Source organism: Pyrus communis, chromosome 10 (assembly GCF_041283825.1).
Source record: "Pyrus communis isolate YQ-2024b chromosome 10, ASM4128382v1, whole genome shotgun sequence".
NCBI classification, from domain to species: domain Eukaryota; kingdom Viridiplantae; phylum Streptophyta; class Magnoliopsida; order Rosales; family Rosaceae; genus Pyrus; species Pyrus communis.
The window spans coordinates 20,506,617-20,517,819 of record NC_142574.1 but is presented as its reverse complement, the minus strand read 5'-3'; the positions used below and the strand labels follow the sequence as shown (position 1 = coordinate 20,517,819).

The 11,203-nt window shown below is 38.3% G+C and overlaps 2 protein-coding genes across 2 annotated transcripts; one reads left to right on the top strand and one right to left on the bottom strand.

Moving 5' to 3' along the window:
• Positions 1-5,183: 5,183 nt before the first annotated feature.
• On the bottom strand, positions 5,184-7,021 carry LOC137730311 (large ribosomal subunit protein eL32z). Its single transcript, XM_088677072.1, has 4 exons — positions 6,888-7,021; positions 6,647-6,741; positions 5,638-5,819; positions 5,184-5,540 (listed from the first exon to the last, which is right to left on the bottom strand). Exons 2-4 carry the CDS (start codon positions 6,734-6,736, stop codon positions 5,411-5,413), a joined length of 402 nt encoding a protein of 133 aa, XP_088533198.1. The 5' UTR covers positions 6,737-6,741; positions 6,888-7,021; the 3' UTR covers positions 5,184-5,410.
• Positions 7,022-8,062: 1,041 nt separating this feature from the next.
• LOC137728336 (protein NRT1/ PTR FAMILY 4.2-like) lies at positions 8,063-10,875 on the top strand. The gene is made up of 6 exons (XM_088678745.1): positions 8,063-8,136; positions 8,224-8,362; positions 8,906-9,123; positions 9,227-9,634; positions 9,747-9,865; positions 9,952-10,875. The coding sequence occupies exons 1-6, from the start codon at positions 8,134-8,136 to the stop codon at positions 10,664-10,666; spliced, it is 1,602 nt and encodes a 533-aa protein (XP_088534871.1). The 5' UTR covers positions 8,063-8,133; the 3' UTR covers positions 10,667-10,875.
• Positions 10,876-11,203: the final 328 nt, after the last annotated feature.

Below are 11,203 nucleotides of genomic sequence, written 5' to 3'. Positions count from 1 at the left end.
ATTTAATGGCACAATTAAATTGAGTTGTAATAAAGGAATGGAACTTGATGAACACTTGGAAAACATCAGATTTATTCATAACAGGAAATAACCAGAGAAATCTGGAATACTCATCTATGAAACTAACATAATACCTATATCCTTCCAATGACTTAACAGGAGAGGGACCCCATACATCCGAATGGACTTTTTCAAACATGAAACTAGCTCGAGTATCTCTTACTACAAAGGGTTGTCTACACATTTTGCCTGACAAACAAGAAGTACACACAGAAGGACTAGAATCAATACTAACAGATTTACTGAACCCTTTGATCATGAGAGACAAAACTTCCTCTGATGGGTGACCAAGTCTCTTATGCCAAGTGGAGACTCTGACAGCTTTGCCAAGAAAAGCAGCACCATTCCATGACTGAGCAGCAAATCTTCTAGAAAACACACTCACAGGAATCTCATATAACTCCCCTCTACTCATGCCGTGGTACAACATCACCCCTGTTGCCTTGTCCTGTATGAAAAACACACGATCATCACAAGTAAACCAGCAACCATTATCCTTACATAACTGTTTAACAGATAGAAGATTGACTGTAATGGTTGGAACATGTAATATATTCTTTAGAAGTAATGAATGATTAGGAGTAGAAATGATGGAGGAACCAATATGTTTAATCGCCAAACCTTCACCATTGCCAATGGTAATTTTATGATCCCCATTATATGGAGCAGGCTGATTCAAATTCTCAAGATTGGATGTCATATGGTGTGAAGCTCCTGTGTCAAGAACCCAAGTATCAGCTGCAGAAACACCTTGTACATTCTGGCCAAATTCCGCTGCTGACTGATTCTGTGCAGTAAAGGCTGTAAGTGAAGGAGGTGGTGGTGGTCCTTGATACGAAAAATTGTTCCTGTGCCTGCATTCCAGTGCACTATGACCTTTCTTGCCACAAATTTGACACATAAGAATCTGATAAGTCTGCGACAATGAGCCAACATCAACTCTGCTCAAACAGTTTGGAGCAGTATGACCCCTCTTGGAACAAATCTGACACTCAATTACTACCGGAGCACTAATATTTGTATTGTCATTCCAGCCATTTCGAGAACCATTATTGGAGTAAGAATGTCCAAAGAAAGTCCCCCCTCTTTGTCTGTTATTATAATAAGGCCGAGAATTGTTCCAAGAGCCATTCCCATTTCTGTTCGAAGGATAGAAATTGGAAGCATTCCCAAAATTCCTGTTGTAAGACCTGTTCCCATTTCCTCCATAACCAGAACCTCCTCGATATCCTTGAGTACCTCCACTTCTTTGACTACTGTTAGAACTATCTCCTTGTGAGTAATTATCACCTTGATATCCCCCTTTATGTCTTCCAACTGAATTCTCAGAGTTTTCCCCTTGAACATACATTGCAGCCATACCGGCAGTCAGAGATGTAATTCTGGATTCAACAGTAGCTTCAGCACTAAGCAACTGTGCTCGCAAATCCTTCAAATTTATGGGTGTATCTCTGCCCAAAATGACAGTCTTGACCACTTCAAACTCAGGAGGCAAACCAGATAGAGCCGCAATAACTACATCATTATCTGTAACCCTTTCTCCAGTAGACATTAACTGATCTCTAATTGCCTTCAATCGCAACAGATACTTGTCTATAGAATCACCCTCCTTCTGGATTGTATGAAATTCCGTCTTGAGTTGGTTAACTCTGGCCATTGACATAGAAGCATACCTCTCTTGTAAACAATTCCAAGCTTCACAAGAAGTTTTACAGCCAATGACATACTCCATGGCATCATCAGATAAAGTGGCAATCAACAAACTCAACAATGCCATATCTTGTTTAACCCATGATTTATAAGCCTCAGTAATTTCTTTAGTGACACCCACTTCAGGAGCAATCACAAACTTAGGTGGACATTGAGACTCTCCAGTAAAGAAATCAAAGAAATCATATCCTCGTAACACAGATTGAAATTGGTAACTCCATTTCACAAAATTATCATCTTGGAGTTTTACAGTCAACATCCCAAGCAAACTTTCAATTCTCACAGCCTTATCCGACATCTTGATTAAACTTCCAAACTTCAACGTTAACAATCTACACCTCAATCAATTTCCTTAACCAAACAGATAACTACAATTTCAAGAATTCTTCCAAAAAAAACACCACGACTGTAATTCACAAATCTTCAATCAATTATCAAAATACCTCAGCAACCAATCAAGAAAAATCTATTTCATCAGACTGCAACACTTAGTAATAACCTTCACAATCGATCATGTATGAAATCTCACCCTTTGCCTTCAGCGACATTTCCACAAACACCATATATGCATAAAACACCAAGACAGATAAAGGAGCCAACCTGACAAATCGCAAGCCCCCAACTTCAAAGCAGCAACGGAACACAAACCAGCAACTAACCAAGATTAGCACAGCGGACACAATCACCAAGAATCGACGCTCGGCGATGATACCATATTAACAGTCTAGGTTGTATTACAACCACCAAGAGAATACAGAGAAGAAGATGGAGAAAGAAAGGAAGAAGAAGAACGAAAATACAATGAAACTCTTAAAGAAAAGTCTGAATATTCTTTGATTACATGATTAAACTCACAGTCTCACATTCTCTTCTTTTATACACGAGTAACCACACCTCTACAATCTTAGCTGACTAGACCAATCTTATCCCAACAGATCCTAACTATTTTAACAGATTCTAACAACCTTTTCTATGACATGGCACTTCATATTTGATGACATGGCACTTCATATTTGATGACATCAATATATGTCAACAAATCCTAACCTCGCAACTACAATTCATTAAGGCAATAATAGCCTTTGTCCTATTGCATGAGCAATTATTGCCTTGGTGGTGAGGTGGAGTTTCTCTACATATAAAATCTTTTGAACAACAAAATTTATAGCAACATTTTATCTAACTATTTTCTAGTAAAATAAATAGAAGAGATAATTGGATCAATGGTCCATGAATTTTAGCTCAATTAGAGAATTGGTTCTTGAACCAAAAGTCTTTGAGTATTGGTTCATGAATTTGTTATAATGTAGAGTAATGATCATTTTGGCTAACTCCGTTGGAAGTTCCATCTATTTTTTGCCCATTTAAACTAGGGTTGGGCAAACGGGTCCTGGACCCGAGGGTTGAGCGGGACGGGTACGGGACGGGTACAAATTTCAGAGAAAACGGGCCCCGGCCCAAACCGTTTCAACCGTTCATTATAGGGAGATCAAATCCCCACCGTTGATTTCTAACACATAGGACTTGAATTCCAGAATCCTCCTGACTCCTCTCGTCTCGACCTCAATCTCGATCTCGAATTCCAAAATCCTTCCAACTCCTCTTGTCTCGATCTCAACCTCGATCTTGATTTCTTCATTTCAGCAACCATTTCCTTCGCACAAGTACTACCTGCCGCTGCAGCAATCACCCATATTCTCCTTCCCCTATCTTCTGCAGCAATCACCATCACTACTGCAAACAAACCTAAACACACTGTTGCAAATCGTAGTGGAGGTGAGCGTGCAACACGAGAACTAGCAACCGAGCCACCAAACTTCTGTGCCATTTGACTGATCTCTCAGGCGCCATTAAAGCAACCATAATAGCTTGCCCATAGGCATCCAGTTCCTGTATTCGTGATCTATTCACTTCTGATGCCATTGCCCAGTTTGCCAATGCCCATGTAGCAAAAGGAACAGCAACATGTTAACAATTCAAATCATCCCAGAGGCCAGGAACAACAGCAGAAGACAGATTACTTTATGCTAGAGAACTGGCATGCATATTTTGTAGGAGCTTGGAGCCTTTGGATAGGGTGATGTTGATGTGCTTTGGTAATTGGAGAGGAGAGTAGGATACTGAAAATTGATCGATTTCATCGCTTCAGTTCTCTTATTTGTCTCCGGTGGCACCCTCTTCCTGTCCTGATTTAATTCGAACTCGAATCTGAAGTCAGTCGAGTGCAAATTCGACTGGGAATCTGGTTCTGGGTCCCCAAAAAAAAAAAAAAAAAAAAAAAAGGGTACCCGTTGGACCCGTAAGAACTGGCCTGTTTTATACGGGCCGAGTTAGGTCCGATTCTCAGTTTTAATATAGTAAAATCCACCCCGGCCAGGCCCGTTGTATTTTCAAGTGAGTCCGGTCCGGTCCGGTCCCTCTAATTTTGGGCCCGGCCCGGCCCGTGCCCACCCCTAATTTAAACCCTTCATTTTAAGACCTATTTGTCAATTTTCCCATCGAACTAGTATAGAGATATTAATTTCTCCCATGAACTTTAACTTTAGTCAGTAAGCTCCTAAATAAATAGTCAATTTCTCCCTGGTGATAGATTTTGAAATTTTCCATCCATACTAGTCATACAGACATCACATAACAAACTATATGAAGGTGACAAGGTAATTCTATTTTAGTAAATTGAGCGCAAAGCCAATACATTGTAGCTGCTAATTGGACTGTCATGACTAATTCAACCAAAATGTGTACATAATTAGCTAGTGGGGGAAAAGAAGAAGAGAAAAAAATTATGTTGTCCGCATTAGGATAAAATTATTTTATCGCCCTCAAATGTTTGCCATGTGACCAAAATTGATAAAAAAAAAAATGATGAAAAATTAAAAAATCTAATGCAAAGAAAGATTTGACTAATTATAAAAATTCAAGAAATAATCAGCTAAATTTAAAGTTACTGAAAAAAAATTAGTATCTCCTTACAAGTTCGGAGGGAAAAATCGACAAATACCTTTTATTTTAAATGAAATTTCTAACATTGTTAAATAAAAAGATCATTACTTCACATTGTGACAAGTTCAAGAACCAAGACTCAAGAATTTTTGGTTCAGGTTCCAATTGGGACATAGTTCAACGAATTGCTCCAATTCTCTTAAAAAATAACGTTTAATCTAGTCTCGGTTCTGAAGAATTTATAATGAGATAAGCATTTCTACATTTCTAGTAGAAGCAAGCATACGCATAATTGCTTCCTAGAAAGGCAGTCCCAAGAGAGGTGAACAACTAAGTTAAACACGTTCCAAATTATAGCATAAATCACGGATACAGCAATGGAAAACATAGAAAATTCGATTCGATTCATTTCGTTTGGCAGAATATGCTGCTTCAAAAGCGACACTAGATGGTAAAAGTGAAAACGAGTCATAAAAACTGATAATTTACTCGAGGAACTGGCAGTAACATGGCAAAATCAAACAAATTGGTAGAACTTCATGTCGTCTAACATGACTAGATTAGTAAAATTCTGAATAAAATTCAACAATTACCAAATCGAAAACAAAAGTAGCATCCTGAAAAATTTCTCCCAATATTCTGAAGACTAGCATATAGGAAACACACATAGCAAAATAAACCATAACAGTTGCAAGGTTTACTCGTCCTCCTGGCTGCGCAACCTGGCAAGTTTGTTGGTAACAACAACATCCAACTGGGCTGCACGCTCGACAATCTCCTTCCTCTTCCTGGTGGAAATGTTGTGAGCAATCTCAGCACAGTAAGTCCTGCAGTTACATTAGAGAAACAAAAGGGTTAGCAAATTCTAATTCAAACAAGATAGGTGGAGGTTGTGATCAGTAATTTAAAGGAGCTGTTTCAGACCTGTTGTGCATCATTAGAAGTTCAACCTCTTTGACATTGTGCACGACAAATTTCTTGAACTTGTTAGGCAGATAGTGACGAGTCTTCTTGTCTGACCCATAGCCAATGTTGGGCATCAATGCACATCCCTTGAACTTTCGCCTGACACGTGAATCAATACCCTTGGGCCTTCTCCAGCTTTCCTGCCATAAGCAAAGTACATGCATTAAAACAGAACAACTTAATGCTAAGGCTCCAGGAAGCGGAGATACACAGAGAAGTATGCATCCCCGAGTTACTTAATCAGGTCACAAATGAAAGAATAGCAATGTCTCAGAAATAAGACATTGAACCACATGATCACCCTACATGCATCGACCATACAGACACACGGAGACAAGGGTAGAAACATGGATGCTTAACAGGCCATACTATCTACCCTAAACAGAGGACAGCAACAATTTCATTGCTGATCAGGAAAAGATGCACAATGAATTCATTGCCTCTCTGCAAGTTATTTTTGATCTTTGTCACATTCTAATTCAATTTTCAGCCATTGAGATATACAAATCTTAAACTGCAAACAAAACTACGAATCATTCCAACTTCAGGCAACTGCAATGAACACGCGCCATGATTCAAGGTTGTGAAGAGCACTTGACTACTGCTATGCCCAACATCATTAAAGCGATACAGAACGGGCACTGTAAAAACAGTTTGACACCTCCCATTCAAGATTTAAGTTTAAATGTTAACTTTATTCGACCCAAATCACTACAAACAAATACAACTCTAGTAACTAGTACTTCACACCATTAACTAGCAGATATCACAATTAAGTGAATTAACCCCAATTTACCCATAACTTAATAGGTTATGAATTTATTAATCCCACTCAAATAACCCATTAAAAATTCATATCCAAAACAGAAAATTTCTAATACATTACAGCTGAAATCCCCACATAAATGTAATGATTCAAAAAATTAAATAAATATGAATAGAAATGAAATGAGCCAAAGATTCATACCTTGACGCAGTGCTTCCTGTCACTCTGGGGCCTCTTGAAGTGCGTCTTGCGCTTCTTCACAATTTGCTTCTTCAGCAAAGGGACGGCCATATTTCCTGTCACTCAAAAAACAACAGCAAAATCACGCGTTCAGTAAAATTAAATTTGGGGAAAAAACGCATCTAACCATTGTTGCAGATACTAGGTTAGAAAATCTTGGATTTTTGGAAACGGAGGAAGATCAAAGATTAGGGTTTCGAACCTGACTCAGACGAAGAGTAGTATGGTGCTTTGGAGTCCTGGGAGAGGCACGGATAGAACTAGGGTTTTAAGTGAGGGAATATATATGGAAAAGTTGTAATCCGCTGCATCAGGTACGCACCGTAAGATTATTGTTGTTTTTAGGCTGTAAGAGAAGCTTAGGCCCACTCAATTTGTTAGTAATGGAATTGGTCCTCAATTGCCTTCAAAGTCCAATCCAAAGCACGTATAAATTTGAGGTTTAGGGCCCTTAATTTATAGGGCACATATGATGACTATTTTAGAGTCTTTTGACAAATATTTAATTTTTAGTTTGGAGTAGGAAAATTATTTTTTAAAACTATATTTTATAAATCACGTGATGTGGTGGTAGGTGGTTGGATTCTAACTAAAATTAAAATATCATATGATGCATTTTTTTATGCGTTATTTTATGTTGTTTTTTCTCGTTCAAGGGAAACTAAAAACATGTAGGGCTCGTCTGGTAGAAAGGATTGGATTGAAAACGATAACTCTCTAAATTCAAGACACATTGATGGTAGATGAAAATGATTTTGCATTCTGAGGGAGTTAGAAGAGGATTAGACATAAATAAAATACTCCCATCTAATCCTCTAGAAGATTAACTTTTCTTCTTTAGGGAATAAAGTTGTGACTTTTGAATTACTAGGGGTAAAGTAAGATTAAAATAGAGTTTCATGGGACGTAGCTAAAAATAAGCCTAAAAAATTAATAAGTTTTCTGATATACAAATAATTAATCTACTTCAAATAATATTATTATTTAGACATAAAAATGACACTTTTGTGTCTATACTAGTATATGTGGGATTCATTCGTATTAGAGAATAAATGCGTTAATTTTGTGAGTCTATATAGAATTACTGATACAGAAAAACCTTAAACACCATGAATTGAGGGATTGGAGTCTTTGGAAAAGTGTCAAGACTAGTATATGTGGGATTCATTCATATTAGAGAATAAATGCGTTAATTTTGTGAGTCTATGTAGAATTACTGATACACAAAAACCTTAAACACCATGAATTGAGGGATTGGAGTCTTCGGACATAAGTGTCTATTTCTGCATAACCTTTTGCCACATCAAATTATTGTTTGCCTGAAAAGGCTGTCTGCATATGGAGCTTAAGTTTCATCTATCTTGCTCTTATGTATCTCTCTTATTTTTGCTTCATTTTTTCGTAACTTTTTGCTTCCAAGTTGTACCAAAACCAAACTGTGAATCCTAATGGTAAGTAAGCCCATAAACTGTTTCTGGTTTTTTGTCTCTATAATTTCTAGTTTTCACTTACAACTTTGTTCTTTGTTTGCAACATAGGCCTTGGAGATCAGTACGGAAAGAGATGGGAATGTTCTCTACCAGCAGAAAGAAAGTGATGATCAGTTTGTTGACTGGAGAGGAAGGGAGGCAAATCCCAAAAAGCATGGAGGAATTAGAGCTGCTGCCCTTACATGTGGTACTTTATCTCAGTCCTATCTAACCCTTTACTTAAGTTTAAATTTTTATGAACTACATTAGCAATATGTTAGAATGTGAGTATCCAACTCAAAATTAATTGACATTGAGTATATAGATCATTTAAGCACGTACGTCGTTGGGCCTAACAAGTGAATAGCATAGCCAACGACTCATTACTAACCACAATAGTATTGTCTCTTAACTTGCATATTACCACCTGCACAGCAAGGCAGGTGTGAGCGTTTGTTACAAAAAGTCTCAATGTAATTACTAGTGAAACCTAGCTCCTCGATATAAGTCATATTTAGTTTTGTCAAATTTCTAATGTAGGATTCTCGTGTTCTTTAACACATCCAATCCAAGATCTTTTAAGAACTTAATTACGACTTCTATCTTCAATGACTAAGATTTTTAGGGTGGAACCTCAACTTTCACCACAATCTGGGGTGCCCGTCGATTCCACAAAAAATTGATTTGTAACAGTGTAAGAAGTAGTTCTATATGATGAGGAAATTTCTTCATATATTTTTTTTGTTTGTAGTTGTTGCGGTGCTGATCAACATGGTTTTCTTATCCAATGCCATCAACTTCGTTTCATACTTCCGGTTGTCAATGCATTACTCACCTGCTACGTCAGCAAACATGGTGACCAATTTCATGGGAACCTCTTTTTTGCTCTCCATCGTGGGAGGCTTTATTTGTGACTCGCTCTTCACAAGCTTCACAACCTTCATCATATTCTGTGCAATAAACTTAGTGGTATGCTTTTCTTTCAACTATATATATGTTTCATGGCATGTTTTCATGATTTCATCCAAGTATGTAATACGAAATTGAATGAGCTTTTCGATACCAATTATAGGGAGTAATCTTGCTGGCTATCCAAGCTCAATTCACACATTTACGACCGGCTGTGGATGTGAAGCCTTCTCTGTTTCAAGCAACCATTCTATACATTGGCCTCTACGCATTTGCAGCTGGTATAGCTGGACTCAATGTCGCCTTACCTGCACATGGTGCTGATCAGCTTGATCACAACGATGCCAGGCTCATCTCTGCCTTCTTAAATTGGTTTAACTTTGCCATATGCCTAGGGGGCCTAATAAGCTCAACTGTTATGGTTTGGGTGGAAGATCATATTGGCTGGAATTGGAGCTTTCTGATAACAGTTACGACCTTGAGTTTTTCGCTTGTCATTTTCGTCACTGGGACTCCATTTTATAGGCACAAACGACCCACTGCAGGGAACTCGTTAACACGAATCATCACGGTAAAACTGAAATTAGACAAAATGCTATTGATGATATAGTAATATCAATTATCAAGTAGACTGCTGTCACTGGATTTTAATTTTGTTTTTTTGGGTGCGTGAATTGTGAAAGGTACTTGCTTGTGCAGCTCGAAACTGGAAAGCCTCATCGAACGAAAGAATGGGGAACCAGTATGCAGCATCTCCAATCAATCGGAGCAGAGCGGATGGACAATCCTATGACAAGCTTAAGTAACTTCTTCTCTGTGCCTAATTAAGTTAAGTGATTATTAGTACATAATTATTATTAATCTAAGAAACCCTATATAATTTCTCAGGTTTCTAGACAAAGCATTAATTGGTAACACAATTAGTGTAGCACATGTTGAGGAAACCAGAACTTTTCTTGGCCTTCTTCCCATCTTTGCAAGCACAATCATGATGAATTGCTGCCTAGCCCAAGTTGAGACATTCTCAGTGGTACAAGGGAGCAAAATGAACAGAAAACTACACAACTTCGAAATCCCCACTCAGTCCTTAAACGTACCCCCTCTCTTCATCATGCTTGCTTCGATTCCCTTGTGCGAACGGTTCCAACACAAAAGTCGCATGCTCCAACCCCTTTGGAGGATCGGACTGGGGATAGCACTGGCGTCGGGGTCAATGGCTGTAGCTGCCCTAGTCGAAGCTAAGAGGCGTGAGGCGGCTCACAATGATGTCACATTGTCGGTGTTTTGGCTAGGGTGGCAATTCTTCTTGTTAGGAGTTTGCGACGTGCTTACGCTTGGAGGAATGCTTGAGTTCTTTTACTCAGAGGCGCCAAGTACCATGAGGAGCATGTGCGCTGCATTGTCATGGTGCTCAATATCTCTTGGGTACTTTTTAAGCTCAGTTCTGGTGTCCATTGCAAATTCAGTGAGTGGAAAATTTGGTACACAGTGGCTTGGAGGAGACGATTTGAATCATATGCGTTTGGATTTGTTTTACACACTTCTTGGCATTCTTAATACCGTCAATTTTCTTAATTACATGTATTGGGCTAAGAGGTATTGACTTGAGGGATTGGAGAGTTTGTAGGTTGGTACTGTCTAAAAAATAAGAATGTCTGGAGTTCTAGACGTTGCCACTTTATAAGGAAAGGGAGAAACTCTTTATCTTGTCATATAAGACAATAAGACTTTGTTTGAATCCAAAAGGTTCATTGTTTATAAACAAGGGAGAAACTCATATGCTCTCAATAAGACATTAAGACTTTGAATGATGGTTGAAATTTTAGGGATAAGCTTCAATGGGTATATTTGAGCAAAGTGAAAAAGGATTGAGGGCATCCATCTCTGGTTCATAACCCAACTCGAGTGCTAACTTATAAAATCAAGTCACCGCATTATTAGACCATCTCCAACCGATCCACCGTGAACAATTTTGAAGGCAAGAAATGAAGTTTTTCTCTTTTCCTACTGATATGCCAAGTCTAGCTGGTTTGACCTACTTCTAGTTGGCTGCCAAAATCGGCGCTCCCATGTAGAAACGTCTTTATGTTTTATTTAATTCATTTGATCCTGCATTTCAATATTTAGCATGTTGCTATAA

What these genes read in the sequence shown, in the direction of transcription:
- LOC137730311 (XM_088677072.1), bottom strand. Translation starts at nt 6,736, where the DNA reads ATGGCCGTCCCTTTGCTGAAGAAGCAAATTGTGAAGAAGCGCAAGACG. An exon ending in ACAGGAAGCACTGCGTCAAG is followed by an intron (nt 5,820 to 6,646) that starts GTATGAATCTTT and finishes TGCTTATGGCAG; the next exon opens with GAAAGCTGGAGAAGGCCCAA. An exon ending in CTTCTAATGATGCACAACAG is followed by an intron (nt 5,541 to 5,637) that starts GTCTGAAACAGC and finishes ATGTAACTGCAG; the next exon opens with GACTTACTGTGCTGAGATTG.
- LOC137728336 (XM_088678745.1), top strand. An exon ending in CGTTAACACGAATCATCACG is followed by an intron (nt 9,635 to 9,746) that starts GTAAAACTGAAA and finishes GAATTGTGAAAG; the next exon opens with GTACTTGCTTGTGCAGCTCG. An exon ending in CAATCCTATGACAAGCTTAA is followed by an intron (nt 9,866 to 9,951) that starts GTAACTTCTTCT and finishes ATAATTTCTCAG; the next exon opens with GTTTCTAGACAAAGCATTAA.